Genomic DNA, 16,016 nt, shown 5'->3' on the forward strand with positions numbered 1-16,016 from the left:
CTGGGCCTGAAAAGCCAAGAAAATTGTGGGTGGGTGAAGGGTGGATTCCTGCATTGAGCAGGGGGTTGGACTCGATGGCCTTGTAGGCCCCTTCCATCTCTGCTATTCTATGATTCTAAGGGTAAGTTGCAAGCAAGCGCAATTTGTGACATCACACAACATCATTACTTGCAAGCAAGCGCAATTTGTGACATCACACAACATCATTACTTGCAAGCAAGCACAATTTGTGACATCACACAACGTCATTACCGATCATGGGGCCTACCTGAGAAGACATCGGTCAATTTTCTGACTTTCAGGATCTTCAGCAAATGTGTGGTAACTTATACCTTTATTCAATTAAAAAAAAAAAAAACACCTGCCATTTTAAGATTATCATGTTCAATATTGCAGAAATGAGTTTGTCATAATTGAATAAAAAAACTAAGCACTAATAACTGATTGAACTAAGAACCATAGAAGACTTCTGAAATGTCAGTTAACCTTGGCTACAACAGCAGCCCTTTTTTTGCCTGATCATCCCTGGTAGCAAGGAGGGGATCAGCCCCCTGGTCTGTCTTGGAGGAGGGGGCGCCAGCCCTGCTAACCCCCACTTCTGGGCTCATTGGATACAGACCTACCCTTGAGCCCATTAATAGAAGAGCGTGGTTTGTGGTTGAAGCCAATCATCCCTTCCCTCTCCGATGACACCATACGTGGATCTGGGCTGGGAGCAGACGGAACTTTGCATTGGCTATTTTGCTCCTCCTCCCAGAAGGCCCCATGAAAGACCAGAGCTGTTCTTGGTCATGGAGCTCAAATATGCAAAGTCTCCACAAGGAGGCGCTCTCAGATAATGTTTCTGGCTGAAGGAGACTACATCTGCAATCCTACGCAAACACTTACCTGGGGATAAGCCCCACTGGGACTTACTTCTGAGCAGACATGCACACTAAAAGCACAGTTCTATGCATGTCAATGCAGGCATAAGCCCCAAATTTGTGTAAATTTCATAAGTAAACAGAGGCTACAATTGTGCAAATTTAGAGGCTGCAAAGTAAAGGGAGACTAAATGTTAGTAAGTCTCTCTGTTCAATGGGGTTTACTCAAAAGTAAGCATGCATCTGATTTTAGTATGACTTGGATGTAAATGCAGTTGAAATCAATGGGATTTATTTTTGACTAAGGGAACCAGCAGATCTGTAGTTTATGAACCTGGAGATGCACAGCTTCACATGACCAAAGGAAAGGAGAATCGATCCTTCGCACTGGTGGACTATCAGGAAAAAATGTTTAGAGGGGGGAAATAAAAAGAACCCTTTAAAATCAAGGAATGAACTGATCTGATTCAAACTTGGCATGCTGAAAGCTCTATTTAAGAGCTATCACTCTGCCAATTTTGATATCTTTATCTTTAGAAATGAGGGAGCTGTGGGCAAGGAGGTTGCATTTTCCACATTTCTTTTAAGGTGAAATGTACCCCTGGTCATGCTTACTCAGGAGTAAGAACATAGAGTTAAATGGGACCTCTCTCCCTCCCCTTTCATGGTTGAGTGGAGAACCACACAGCCCTCCACTTTTGTTAGCAAGACCGCCCTTAGACACACACCCAACAAAGAATGGGATGGTCTGATAGAACGCAACGACACCAATACACAGGAGGGAGGAGCGCATTTATTTCGCATGGAGGAAAAATAATCCAGACTTTTCCTGCTCCAAAAAGAAGTGAAACATGGAGGGAAAGAGGTGAGATGAGTGCAGGACAGGGACGACGTCACGTGAGGACCAGGCTGCAAAACCACATACCCGGCATGGCGAGTGTGCGATAAATCGCTTGTGTGATGGATCCCACAGAAGAGCCAGAAAAAAAGGGGGGAACACAGATAGGGGGATGAAGCAAACTTCACTTTTTTCTTTCTTTCTTTAAAGGCAGCAGAAAGCGAAGGAAAAAACAGACCATGAACAATACTCACACACAAGCAGGAGAATGACAATAAATCCGGGGGGGGGGCGGGGGGAATAGTCCTGAGCCAAAGGGAAATGCCCAGAAAACAAGGTAAGACTGCTTTGGTGTAAGGCAAATCAAAATGTCCCCTTTTTGGACTTGCTGGAGACTTTGGGAAGTGTTGAAAGGGAGAATATTAATGTGTCAATTCAACCCTCAGTAGCAAAAGGATGATATTGCAAAGTGGGAGATACTGGGGCACTTACCTCATTTAGATCTTGTTTCTGGGGGGTTTTGGTCCCTAAGAATTGCTCCAATCGGTTCCTCCCTTGCCTTACTATTCTTTTCTTTTGCAACTGTGTGAAAATTAGCGGGTGTGCCACTTCACCTTGTCCATTTCCTTGTATGCTACCTTCTCCACTTCATTGCCTTAACAGCTGAAACATACAAGGAAATTGACATGGCAAATGTGTGTGTGTGTGTGTGTGTGTGTGTGTGTGTGTGTGTGTGTGTGTGTGTGTAGAGCTAGGTCTGTACACTTGCAAAAGAATTGGGGGGAGTTGTAAAAAAATGCACAAAAAAAACCCCATCTAATTTCCACAATTGGTGGGGGCAAAAAAATACACACAAACTATTTCCAAAATTGGAAAAAAAAAATCTGCCACCACTTTGCCAGAATGGAAACACTGTGGAATCCCATCAGGCTCAACCAGAACAGAATTCCCAGCATTGCACATTCCTAATGGCACAGCCACACCGTCATGCCTCCCCTGGGGGACGCTTCCTCTTTGGAGAAAAAGTGCTAACCAGGTCAGGTACTGGAGGGTGAGATCCAGGGACTACTATGCCAATAAATAATCAGGCCCCTCCCATGCGTCATTGAAAAACTCAAGACTCTGAGCAGGCTCAGGAGAGGCATGGTGGCGATACCCACCTTTCTGTCCCTTAGGTATGTCTGGGGGTGTTGTATGTCTAGTGAGTGCGGAATGTTTGACTGAGTGGGTGTGGCTAGTGATGCGGTGAGAGAGGGGGAGTATAAATAGGTTGGCTGAGGGGATTGTGAGTTTAGTTTTGAGGTTTGGTTTTTGAGTTTTAGTCTGGCTTGTGCTTCATGAGAGTGTTTGGTGTGTGAGGAGTGAGAAGAGATGGGATTTTAAGGGATTTGGGATTGTTGTTTTAAATATAAAAATATGCAGGTTTGATCTAAATTGAAAAACTAAAGATTTGTTAAATTTCAATAAACTTTACTTTGTGTTCTGTTACCACAAACCACGTGTCTGCTCGGATTTATTATCTGCTATATTACACAGTGTAAAAACATCTAACAATACACCTGCAGTTCCGTACCTCAACAATAGAACCTGTTTGCCAAGACCCTTTACCTTGTCCCCTCACATACAGGGCAGAGGCTGGGTTGTTTTTACCCTTTCCTCGGGCTTTCCAAGAGGTGGCGCTTGGCTTGAGAAGGCTGTGGCAGGCAAGGCCTTCTGTGTGAGGTCAGTGCCATCGCAGGCCTCTCTCTAAAAGGCTACTCAGCTGGTTCCACTTCGGTGTAACACCAAGCTGCAAGCAAGGGCTTCTCAAGAGGAGAGCATCCCAAGGCCCTTGATTAGTTGCAGCTGGGTGGAGTCTGCAGCAGGCCAGCTTGAAGACACCTTGCAATAACCCGGCTTCTCTACCAGAAACAACCCACACTCCTGGGTTTCGGTCTTGTCTATGCGTCTTGTGGTTTTCCTGAATTATGATCCCAGACCATTTTTTTACTGTGTTTTCTTCACTCTGTGATTTATTTGGCTGTCATCACTTTCATGCTTGTTGGACCTTGGAATGTCTCCAAGGCAGCCCTTCCGGGAACATCCCCAGTGTGGCACTCCAACCCGCTTCCCGCTGGCTGGAAGCCCACAGTAATTAGCTGCCAGTCCAAAGACAGCTGCAGAGCAGGACAGACGGTTTCCAGCCTGACTTGCCTTCTCGCAAGCAAATTGGGCCCTCGCCTATATGACAGCAGGATTGCTCCTCATTAAATAAAAACCCGAATTTTTGTTGATTCCAAAGTAGGTAAAGAGCATCACACTGCAGCAGCAACAGAGATTTATTTCCTAAAAAAATTGTATATTGTGAGTTATTAATGTGCACGTGCACATTAGTGCATTACCCCATATACGATGATAAAGAGTAGAAGCCAACGAACCTAAAAATCTTATCTGTTTCTCTGCAGACACAAACCGAGCGGGGGTGGATGGGTTAAAGGAACAAGGCTGGCTACCTGTTTCCCGCTTTGTTCCCATAGCTGTTCCTGTCACATCATTGTTCCCCATAAGGAAATTCAAAGAAACAGCCTCCACGAACCGGGAGTGGAGGGTGGGGACGAGGCTACAGAGGGAAAGGAAGGAGGCAGCAGAACACGTCTCCTCATCTGGCTTCCCATTTCCCCCTCTTTCTTTTTGTGAACTGCCCAGAGAGCTTCGCATATTGGGTGGTACAGAAATGCTAATAGAGGAATGAATTTGTTTAAGAAGCTTTACCTGCGGAGCTCCGCAGAGAGACTTCGAACAAAAATCAGCACGAACAAAGGAAGCAACGGATTGTTGCAAAATTGGGAAATGGGCCAATCACATTATCCTACCCTTAAAGCTCTGCCCCATGTCAAAATCTGACATAACTCCCCCAAAAACACACAGCCATAAGGCGGTGCAAACTTGGACCCGATCTAAAAGTTGTGGTTAATCGCGAATGCGAAGATGCGCTTTATTGCAGTTAAAACCCAGCGCTGAGGCGAATGGACGGCTGCGTCATGTAACCTAAAACGTGAATATGTGCATTTATGTCATGGTAAAGAAGTTGTATAGACAAGCTCTGGTTCTCCGTCTCTCGCAATATCAGATCCCAGCTGGTTCATCCCATGAAGCTGATTGATGGGAGGTCCGGGGGCATTCTATCTACACAGGGTATTGGCTCCATCGTGGCTGTGAAATTGCGCACCTTTCTTTACATGATTCAGCCGCCAATTCACAGCGACATCGTGATATCCATCCTGAAGCTGTGCATTTTCTTGGTCCTGTTTTACCACGTATTTTAACTTTGCTCTGCCATCGCCCTGGTTCTCTGTGCATGTGTCATTGGTGGGGTGAACATAGCTTAGGGCAGTGGGCATCCTTTGGGTAATGATTGATGGAACGTCATGTCAGGCAGGGCTGTGGGGAGAGCAGAGGTCTAGCCATGTCTACCCAGAAGAAAGTCATTGCTTTCAATTGGCCCTTTGGAGTGCAGGAGCAGAGGGGTCTGGAGAATTCCTTTGCCAGCCCTTTCTCATCTAAAACGGCTGTCCTGGGAATGTGGCTCAATCGCTGCCTCTTGCTTTAAATATTCATTGAGCCCCGGGACTCATGCTCACTTTGAAGTAGGGATGGGCAAACTCAGCCTTGGGATGTGCAAAGGATCAGTCCTTTGTAAACTCTCTCTTTTTCCCTCCCTCTTCCTTCCTTGCCCTCTCTCTGGACTGCAGCCACAGCTAGGGAAGGGAAGGAAATGCAAAAACGGCACCAGCTTCTTGTTCTGTTTTTACTGTTAGCACTGTTGCTGCTATTGCTGCTGCCAGTCATTCAGGACCAGGGCGAGGGCAGCGTCTGCTGTTATTACTATTAGTAGGAAGGATCTGTGCTTTGTAAACATCTCTCTCTCTCTCTCTCTCTCTCTCTCTCTCTCTCTCTCTCTCTCTCTCTCTCTCTCTGTCTCTCCTGTTCCTTTCCTGCTCTTCCTTCCTCATACACATTTACAGGGGGCAAGGAGAGGAAAGGAGATGGAACAGCAGCCCTGGGTCTGGTAGTAGTAGTAGTAGTAGTAGTAGTAGTAGTAGTAGTAGCAGTAGTGCTGCTGCTGCTGCTCAGTCATTGACAATATCTGGCTTAACTAGGGAAACCTTCCCGCTGCAAGGAAAGAGAGAGGTATCTCCTCCATTTCACTTATGAGCACGAGCGCGTCACGGAGGAAGCCTGTGGATTCAGAGCTTTGCAACTACGAATGTGCACAGCTGAGAGAGGGCGGCTGGCTGCCTGCCTGTTGATTCCATGCTGCAGAGGCTTCCTTCCACTGCTGTGGAACTGAGCAGCAGCAGAAGAATAATATTTCCAGACCCCCGTTGTTAGCTGCTATTTGCTGCGCGCTAGAGCCATCTAACCGATCCCGAAAAGTTTGGGAGCAGGGTATTCTACGTGTATCACGGCAATTGCCGCTTCGCAACTGCCATGCCGCAGGTTTGGGGGAAGGGGATCAGCAGTAAAAGCGGTGCCATGTAGAGGGGCCCCAGGACAGGTCAAAGGAAGTCCTTCTTCACACAGTGCAGAGTTGAACTATGGAATTCACAACCACAAGATGTACTGATGGCCACCCATTTGGATGGCTTCAAAAGAGGGGTTGGATACATTCCTGGAGGAGGAGAAGGCTTTGGCTGCAAGTCATGAAGAGCCACTTGGAGCCCTCCATTCCCGTGAATAGGAAGGTGGACCTTGGAATAATGGGGGAAGGGTGACCACAGGTGGCCCCAGTGGCTCCAAGAGGCCCTGCACTACCCTGCCCACCTCCCATCTGCTCCACTGAGCAAAACCCGGCTGAGTCTCTGTGCTGGGCCCCTCTGAGGGTGTTGCTCCAATGCCCAAGGCTTTTGCCGATGGGAAATACATTTTGTAACCAAAGAAGTTGAGAAACAATCTGACAATCTCTCTCCCCCTGGCCTTCTGTGGGGCCATTTGAGGAACTAGGCTGGTGTGCCAAAAATCATAGGATCATAGAATGGTAGAGTTGGAAGGGGCCTATAAGGCCATCGAGTCCAACCCCCTGCTCAGTGCAGGAATCCACCCTAAAGCATCCCTGACAGAGGGTTGTCCAGCTGCCTCTTGATGGCCTCTAGTGTGGGAGAGCCCACAACCTCCCTAGGTAACTGATTCCATTGTCGTACTGCTCTAACAGTCAGGATGTTTTTCCTGATGTCCAGCCGGAATCTGGCTTCCTTTAACTTGAGCCTGTTATTCCATGTCCTGCACTCTGGGAGGATCGAGAAGAGATCCTGGCCCTCCTCTGTGTGACAACCTTTTAAGTATTTGAAGAGTGCTCTCATGTCTCCCCTCCATCTTCTCTTCTCCAGGCTAAACATCTCTCCAGACCCCTGATCAACCTCGTTGCCCTCCTCTGAAGAGGCTGCATGAGCAGTTTCAAGCTTTTCCTAAACAACCCACAAACTTAGGAGGTCCAACAGCCATGAGCGGCAAGGGGGCCTCAATCACAGCTTGGCTGGAACCCAGAGAATTCCTGGCAAAATTGCTTCTGAGGCAGACCAAAGGACAGAGGCATCTGTTGCATCTGTCAGGGATACTTTAGGGTGGGTTCCTGCATTGAGCAGGGGGTTGGACTTGATGGCCTTGTAGGCCCCTTCCAACTCTGCTGTTCTATGATTCTATGATCTCCCCCAGGGCCCACACTGGGTGGGAAATAGGACAGCCCATGCCGCTGATTTACCCACAATCCGCCTCTCCCGCTTGAACACAAACACGCACCACTCCATTGCCAACTGAATATAAAAATATATTTCAGGGGAGTTTGTGGGGTCCATGGAGCGATGGGGGAGGGGGAGCAGCTACTAGTTACAAAGAAGCAGAAGTTCAGCCTTGAGCTTGGTCTTCCGGCGCTGCAAATGCATGAACAAAGGAGGCGCTGATGGAGTCCAGGGGTTACGCAGGTGATCCGTGGGCGGAGGGGAGCCGTCAGTCTTCAGGCTTTCCCAGAAGGTCAATTTACAGCACAACAAATGTGCAGTTCTCGATCAGACATTGCAAGAATGGGGGAGGGGGGCAGTCCAGCTGTGTGCCCCCTTCCGATGCGGTGAATTTGCATTTCCCCAGCGTTCATACGACCGCATTTTGTCTCTGGGGTAACAGAGCTCCTCACGTTCTTTCGCATTTTATGCAAAGCGCTAGGGGAACTTGATGGGTTACCCTCATTTTACCCTCGTGACAAACCTGTGAAGTAACTTCAGCTCCGAGAGTGTGGCTGGCCCGGGATCACCCGGCGTGCCCTGGGCGCTCCGATCTCAACTGCTGCCTCGCCCAGTTCCCGCACACCTGTTGCCTCTGCAAAGGGCTGGCTGGAATGCGGTCCCACGAGTCCCGTCGTGGCGCCACTGCTCTGGTTCAGGCAGAGGCTCGGAGGACGAGGCCATCAACAGCTACTCGTCAGGATGGGTGCAAATGCTTCTCATGCTCGCCTGGCAGGACACCAGGACTAGGCTGCCGCCTGACGTCAGCAGGGCAGCCGAGCAGGCAGGCCCAGAGGGCCACCACCGAGCAGGACTCCTTGGATGGATCCTGCTCCAGTTCCTCCCTGGAACCAAGAAAAGGGCCCCTGCCCTTGAGCGAGTGGAGGGGAGAGCTCCTGGAAGCACGGACTCTCACTCTTGCCTGCCTGAGCCGTCGTTCTGGGAACTGAAATGGTGCAGAGGGAAAACACAACAGCAGGGAGCTCTGAAACTGGGCTTGGGTCTCGCTTGTGACACGAACGGACCTGTGCTTCCACCCGCCGGACATCGGTGCCTCACAGAAACATTTCAGGTGCATTTCGCAGGATGACAACTATGGCAGTCCCAGGAACGGAGCGCGAGGAGCTCCACAGGGTGGGAAGCAGCTCCCTCGCCCTCCGTGCTCCCCTCACCCCATTTTCTGGAAGCCCTTGACGCTCTGTCCACCAGGCCAGAGAAGATGGTGCAGCCACGGAGCTGAGCGGGGAGCTGGATCTTGTGCCGACGGGGAGAGGAGAACCAAGGGCAAAGGCTTCTCAGCCTAGGTCGAGGTACCTGAAAAAGAAAGGACAGCCACTTAGAGGAAGGCCAGCTCAGTCCCTCCTCTGGGTTGCCTCGGGTTCAGACCTTAATCACAGCCCTGCCCATCCAGCTATGGTGACTTGACAACCCAGGCAAGCCAAGAACTGAGCCCCCGGTGGGCCAATGCCACGCAGGGCAGTGCCAGGCCAGGCACACATGGTGCAGGTCTGCTCTAGGAGTGCAGGCCATTTTTTGTGATTGAGCAACAAGCGGCATGTTCAGGAGAAGCTCGTTCCAAAGAATGTGATGAGGGACAACACCAGGCCGGCAGAGCGCAGGCGCCCCATGATCACTCCCCATCCACTGTGTACGCCACTAGGAGAACAGCTTGGCCAAGGGCCACCAGGAAACTGCCTTTAAGAAGCAGAGGCAGCAAAATCCCCCGAAGGCGTGTCCAGGCTCAGCTCAGCGCAGGTCCAGGCTCAGCTCAGCACTCTGCTCATATTAGGAGCGGCGCTGGATTATCAGTCCAGGAGAACATCCAAAGGGAATGGATTCCTTTAGGGTGGATTCCTGCATTGAGCAGGGGGTTGGACTCGATGGCCTTGTAGGCCCCTTCCAACTCTGCTATTCTATGATTCTATGATAAGTAGCGCCGGTGCCAAGGGCCCAGCCCTACCATGAGGCAGAGGAAAGCCATCAGCTCAGGCAGTAGACGTTGCGGGTGGGGGGTGAAGGAGAAGGGATGGAGGGGAGGGGAGGGGAGGGGAGGGGAGGGGAGGGGAGGGTTGTGTGTCTCCTGCCCGGCTTGCCTGCCACCCTCAGATGTAGTGCAGGACATCAAGAGGCAGCCGGACAACTATCTGTCAGGGATGCTTTAGGGTGGATTCCTGCATTGAGCAGGGGATTGGACTCGATGGCCTTGCAGGCCCCTTCCAACTCTGCTATTCTATGATTCTATGATTCTATGATGAACCTCAAAGAAGCCAGCAGAGCAGGAGAGGCCTTGACGTGGTCCATCAATAGTTAACCCCTGAACAGCAGACTGTGCCGGCAGGTACACGCATCGCCTGACCACGGCATTCCTCACTACCATGAAATATATTGCATTTCTATTTAAGTTCATAGAATCATAGAATAGTGGAGTTGGAAGGGGCCTATAAGGCCAGCAAGTCCAAACCCCTCCCCCCTTGGTGCAGGAATCCACCCTAAAGCATACCTGACAGACCAGTTATAGTAATCTTTCTAAAACAATGTCTATAACTACCAATTAACACACACAAATTTTATGCAGATGGATGCTCTCCTTTGTCCTCTCTTTTTGGAGTCACAGAAGTGCCCACCCCCCCACGCTCCTGGTGGGTGCAGAAGGGATGGTCTCCTGGATCTGGACCAGGTCTTCACTGGTCCAGCTAGGAGTCCGGCTTGAGCATCCTCCTCACCCTCCGAATGTTTGCGCTCAATCAGCTGAGCAGAAGCTACTCACCGGGGTAGCCGCAGGTTCTGAAACACTCGCCTTCAGTCTCAAAGTTGTTTTTGTTTCCACCGCAGCCACCGTAGACAAACTGCTCGCATTTCTGGGTGGAGGCATTGTAGAAGTAGCGTGCAAACATGGCTTTGCAGTTGCCGCAGACAGAGGGCAGCTGGCAGAAGTCTGTGGCACCCAGAGAGAGGGAGAGAGGCAGAAAAAGCAAGGTGAGACAGGCCTTAGGAGGAAAGGAGAGACATCGGAGGGCCCCAGCCTGAACGGGCCCGCCTTTCCCCTGTGGGTCTTCTTGGGATGCGGGAGGGGGCAGAGGCCAACCCTTTGCACAACCAGACAGACCAGACCTGGCCAGCATCACCACAGCCAACCTAGGGCGGAGGCTTCAGAGATGTTGACCCTTGGCCATGTGCTTGCCCTGGATAGATGCCAGCCACACACATGCACGGGGCACGCCGGGGCTCTGCCTGGAAGGTGCCCACAGCCCTCTCCTTCCTTGCCTGTGTTCCTGATCCAAACGGAGCCCCAAGCCCTGGGGCAGAGAGGGGCTGGGGAAGGCCTGTCTCCCAGGGCACCATCGCAGCACGTTGAGTTTGGAGATCAGGTATTTGGAGACCAATCCCCACACCTCACCCCTGTTGCACGGCTGCTGACCACATCGTCAGAAGGAAGGAAGGCGGAGGGGAACTCAACCAGTGGCGTTTTGTCTTTCTTCATGCAGAGTCTGGGTGCATCTCTGCCCCTTGGGAACAGCCACACCTGAGGTTTAGTGCTGCGTGGTCCCCTAGGCCTCATTTTGGGGCCTGGCTGTGGATGTTGGTGATTTCATAGTTTTAGAAATGGCAAGATTCAAGAGGACTGGACTGGAGAAGTCTGTACTTAAACACCGGGGATACAGTTTGATATTTCTGCCTTTTTTAAGTACCTCTTAAAATTTGGTGGCCAAAGCAATTATTTTTTTAATAAGTCTCTATTCACATTCTACATATTTTTGCACAGCGCCGAACGTGCGGAAAGTTTTCCTTTCGGTGCTGCCTTTTGGAACACATTGGAATGATCGAGCCAAATCTGTCCAGGAAATGCCTGCATGGCCCCAAGAGGTGGGCTGGGATTCAAGCAACCTCCACGCAGCTGAACTCTCCAGCACATAGGTGAGCACAGCTGCATTGGCACGCAGGTAACAGCTGGGGTGTGTGGCGCCCTGGGGCGCTGGGGCAGGTCAGGATTGGACCTCCTGAAGCTTGCATCATCATCGTGACTCCTGCATGCCTCCAATGTTATTGTGTCTTGCGTCAGCAGCAGCCTGGCCCAGCCCTCACCCAGCACAAGACACGGAAGCACAAGAAACATGCGCTGTCAGGATCTCTCTCTCTCTCTTTGTCTCTGTCTCTGTCTCTGTCTCTCTCTCTCTTGCTCCAAGGCGTGATGCTCATTCCACCAAACTTACTGAATCTGAGGGTTTGGCATCGGAGTCATCTGGGTGGTTTCTAGACTGAGTTTCGGGCGCAGCAGTGTGGAGTGGAGAATTTATGCACCAGTTCAGCCCCATGATGGGAGAAGTTGCACATGGCAACCCTACTTTGGGCTGTTCAGTGCACGGAATGCCCTGCCCTGTAGTGCCTGGAACCTGGCAGAGCGCAGCAAAGCGGAGCAGACGCCATGCAGCAGTCTGGGGCCACTGGGCTAGTAGCCAATGCTAGTTCTACATAGAGTAGACCCACTGAAACGAATGGGATTCGTTAGTCAGAACTAACTTAAGTCTCATTCATTTTAATGGATCTACTCTAGGTTGAACTAACGTTGGCTACTAGCCTAGGTGTAGCTCCTCACATTTCCAAAACATAAAGACAACGAAAGGCAACAGTTATGCCGTTATTGCTTGAGAATCTCAGCTCTGCCTTGACCTGGGCCAGGTGCAGCACTCTGGCGCTGAGACCAGCCAAGGGCACCAAAGGGACCCGGAGAGGCTCCCCGAAAGGACTTGCTCCAGCCAAGCCCCTCCCCGGCCTCCGGCCCTCCTTCTCCCTGGCCCCCGGCCCTCTGAGCCTGACCGATCCACAGAAGCTCAGGCCATGCGGCCTAGCTAGGCCTGTGCCCTGCAGCCTCCACGCCCCCACCCACACCCTCCAGCCCACACCGCTCTCTACCCAACTTTGGACTCCACCCACAAAGGCAAACCAGCAAAAGCAGACCTGCCGGCCACTTGACACAGGATTCCTGAGCCAGGAGTTGGGGAGCTACACGCAGGTTCTCCCACTCCCTCCCTCCCTCCCTCCCTCCCTCTCCAGGCCTTGGTCTTTCTACCATCTTGCGAGGGAGCCAGTCCCAGGTGCTGCAGCCACACCCCACTCTGGGAGAGCCAGCGAGAGCCTGGTCTCCCCAAATTTTCCGCTGGAGGCAGCTAGGCTGGGAGGGGGGGCACAGCTGGGGGAGAGTCATTCATGTGACCCAAGGCAGGTTGCGTAATGCTAGGTTTTCCCCAATATCGTCTCCTCTAGCGCTGCACATGTTCAAATAGCAGCATCTCAGAAAATCCTCGCCCTCCGCTGCTTTCCAGCGTGGCCGTCATGTGTTTCTATGTGGCCAAAATGGGAGTCTGCAGCAGAGGGAGGGGCCGTGGCTCAGCGTGGCAGAAGAGCCCCCGCTGTGCAGGCAGAAGGTCCCGGGTTCGATCCCTGGAAGCATCTCCAGGGAGGGCAAGGAAAGAATCCTGCCTGGAACCCCGGGGAGCCATTGCTGCCAGTCCGTGTCGACAATACTGGGCTGGGTGGACCCAGGGCTTGACTCAGGATAAGGCAGCTCTTCCTAGGTTCCTACATCCTTGATGTTTGCTGAGACAGGAAAATGAGAATTATCCTCCCCCAGAAATGAATCCAAAGGAAAGGAAGTCATTTCGTAAAAGTAGCTGCCTCCCTCACTGTATGCCCGATTTAACCCTAGTCACAAGTCCTTAAGAAGAATGGGGTGGTGTGGGAAGGGGCTTCTTCTATGATTCTAATAGATTCTATGATTCTATGATTCTAATAGAATCACAGAATAGCAGAGTTGGAAGGGGCCTCTAAGGCCATCGAGTCCAACCCCCTGCTCAATGCAGGAATCCACCCTAAAGCATCCCTGACAGAGGGTTGTCCAGCTGCCTCTGGAAGGCCTCTAGTGTGGGAGAGCCCACAACCTCCCTAGGTAGCTGATTCCATTGTTGTACTGTTCTAACAGTCAGGAAGTTTTTCCTGATGTCCAGCCGGAATCCGGCTTCCTGTCACTTGAGCCCGTTATTCTGTGTCCTGCACTCTGGACCGTGTCCTGCACTCGGCCCAAGCCCCCGTTGCCACAAGCAAGCTGCAGGAAGAGACAGGCAGCGGGCCGCAGGGCAGCCAGCCGCTCCAGCAGTCGGTCCACTCACTCACTCACTCACTCACTCACCAAAGACGGCTTCCTGGCAGATGTAGCCGCAATTCCCCGGGCAGCACTTCTGGGTCCCCGGGCACTGGGCGTCCGTGGCGCAAGTGGAGCAGGAGTCGTTCTGGGAGCAGGCGCTGCAGTCCTTCTCATCAAAGACGTCCGCCAAGGGCGGCACGTTGTAGCAGTAGCCTTCCTTGGCTGCAAAGCAAGGGGCACAGCTGAAGCACCCGGGAGGGAGGGGCCGGTGGAGCTCACGGGCCCCTTGGGGGCCATCCTCAGAACGGCACTGGCTGAACAAGAGGTGCTGGGGCTTAGGCCTGACCGGCCATTTTCTGGCCCTCCCGTAAACCTGGGCACGTGGGAACTGGTGACGGAGGAGAGCCGTTTGTAAGGAGCGGCCTTGAAAGGGACAAGGGAGACCCAGTGGCTGAGCTTGGGCCAGCCGCTCTCCGTCAGCCTAACCCACCTCATAGGGTTGTTGTGAGGATTAAAAAGCGAGGGTGATATATGCCAGCCTGAGCTCAGGAAGGACGGGATGCAGAAATAGTAATAATCCCCGAGAGGAAGGAGACCCGCTTTGGGATTTTATATATTACGAAGCAGTGTAACTGTAAGTATTACTAACAAATAGAATGATTAGAGAAAGGTCTCTGCACATCAGAGAAACCTCCACCTCCACTTCTCTTTCATAAAATCATAGAACAGCAGAGTTGGAAGGGGTCTCTAAGGCCATCGAGTCCAACCCCCTGCTCAGTGAAGGAATCCACCCTAAAGCATCCCTGACGGATGGCTGTCCAGCTGCCTCTTGAAGGCCTCTAGTGTGGGAGAGCCCATCACCTCCCTAGGGAACTGGTTCCATTGTTGTACTGCTCTGAGCCCACAACCTCCCTAGGTAACTGGTTCCATTGTCATACTGCTCTAACAGTCAGGAAGTTTTTCCTGATGTCCAGCCAGAATCTGGCTTCCTGTCACTTGAGCCCGTTATTCCGTGTCCTGCACTCTGGGAGGATCGAGAAGAGATCCTGGCCCTCCTTTGTGTGACAACCTTTCAAGTCTTTGAAGAGTGCTATCATGTCTCCTCTTCATGTGTTGCTACAGGGCTGAGCACAGGCAATGAAAGCTAGGGTGACCATATGGAAAGGAGGACAGGGCTCCTGTATCTTTAACAGTTGTATAGAGAAAGGAATTTGTATACATGCAGCACCTGGCAAAATTCCCTCTTTATCACAACAGTTGAAGCTGCAGGAGCCCTGCCCTCTTTTGTATCTGGCTCCTATTATGATGAAGAGGGAATTTTCCCAGGTGCTGCAGGCATACAAAGGACACCTGCTGAAATTCCTTTCTCTGTTCAACTATTAAAGATACCGGAGCCCAGTCCTCCTTTCTGTAGGGTCACCCTAGTGAAAGCAGATCGGCTTCTGGGCCCTGGTTTGAATTAAGCGCCGCTCGTCCCAATGAGACTTAATGCCTGATCAAAGGAAACAGAAACCTCCACAGTACATTTCTCCCAGTCCTGACACACTCAGAGATTCAGAGTTTCACATACACACGAGCAAAAGCAGGGGGTTGGACTCGATGGCCTTGTAGGCCCCTTCCAACTCTGCTATTCTATGATTCTATGATTCTAAGTCCCAAACACCTGGAGACCTCCTTTCTGCCTGCCCCTGATCAGGATGGCTCACCGAGGCTCCAGCCAAACAAGCCCTATGGCAGCGAAGCCGCAGGCTTGGGGCTGCAGCAGGAGAGAACATGCACACGGTGCCCCTGAAATGGGCTCAGCTGGAGGGGAGGGGAAGCAGCAGCAGCAGCAGCAGCGTCTCTCCCCAGGAGAGTCCGGCCCCCCCCAAGGGCCTGCACTCACCTTCGCTTGCGCTGATGGCCGAGGAGGGCCTCTGGGCCGCGAGGGCGAGCAGAGCCAGGGCGAGGAGGGGGCCGCTTGCCTTCATGGTGCTGCCGGAGCCTCGTCTGAGCCCACGAGCCAAAGCAGCCTGCCTTTAAAGAGCCAGGCAGGTGGGGCCGGCTCGCAGGGGATGTGCTGGGGCTTGCCACACTCCTGCTCCCGGCGGCTCGTGAATGCCCTTCTAATCCGGCCCCAGAGCCCGGCCCTGCCCTGCCCTGCCCAGACAGACGTGTTCCCAAAATATGGGGGAGGCGTAGCTGGGTGACACCTAGATGTGGGGAGACCAGTCGGACGGGAGCCTGGCCGGGGGTGCCTCGCCTCTTTCTTCTGGAGTCATCCGCCCAAGGCAGGGGCTGCTTGGGGGGGGGGGCAGTGTGGCTGGTTGCCAATGCCCTGAACTCCCGGGCCTGGCAAGGACCACCGGGCCAGCTTTGGGTAGCCAGAATGGGAACAGGAGGGGAGCGTCGTCGGCGAGGGCAGAAGCCCCCAGGGCACCTCG

The 16,016-nt window shown here is 52.1% G+C and overlaps 1 protein-coding gene across 1 annotated transcript; it reads right to left on the reverse strand.

Moving 5' to 3' along the window:
* Positions 1 to 8,754: 8,754 nt before the first annotated feature.
* Positions 8,755 to 15,596, reverse strand: LOC134411363 (eppin-like). The gene is made up of 4 exons (XM_063145153.1): positions 15,479 to 15,596; positions 13,639 to 13,815; positions 10,222 to 10,389; positions 8,755 to 8,768 (listed from the first exon to the last, which is right to left on the reverse strand). Exons 1-4 carry the CDS (start codon positions 15,561 to 15,563, stop codon positions 8,755 to 8,757), a joined length of 444 nt encoding a protein of 147 aa, XP_063001223.1. The 5' UTR covers positions 15,564 to 15,596.
* Between the last annotated feature and the right edge of the window lie 420 nt (positions 15,597 to 16,016).

Source organism: Elgaria multicarinata, chromosome 1 (genome assembly GCF_023053635.1).
Source record: "Elgaria multicarinata webbii isolate HBS135686 ecotype San Diego chromosome 1, rElgMul1.1.pri, whole genome shotgun sequence".
Lineage (NCBI taxonomy): Eukaryota > Metazoa > Chordata > Lepidosauria > Squamata > Anguidae > Elgaria > Elgaria multicarinata.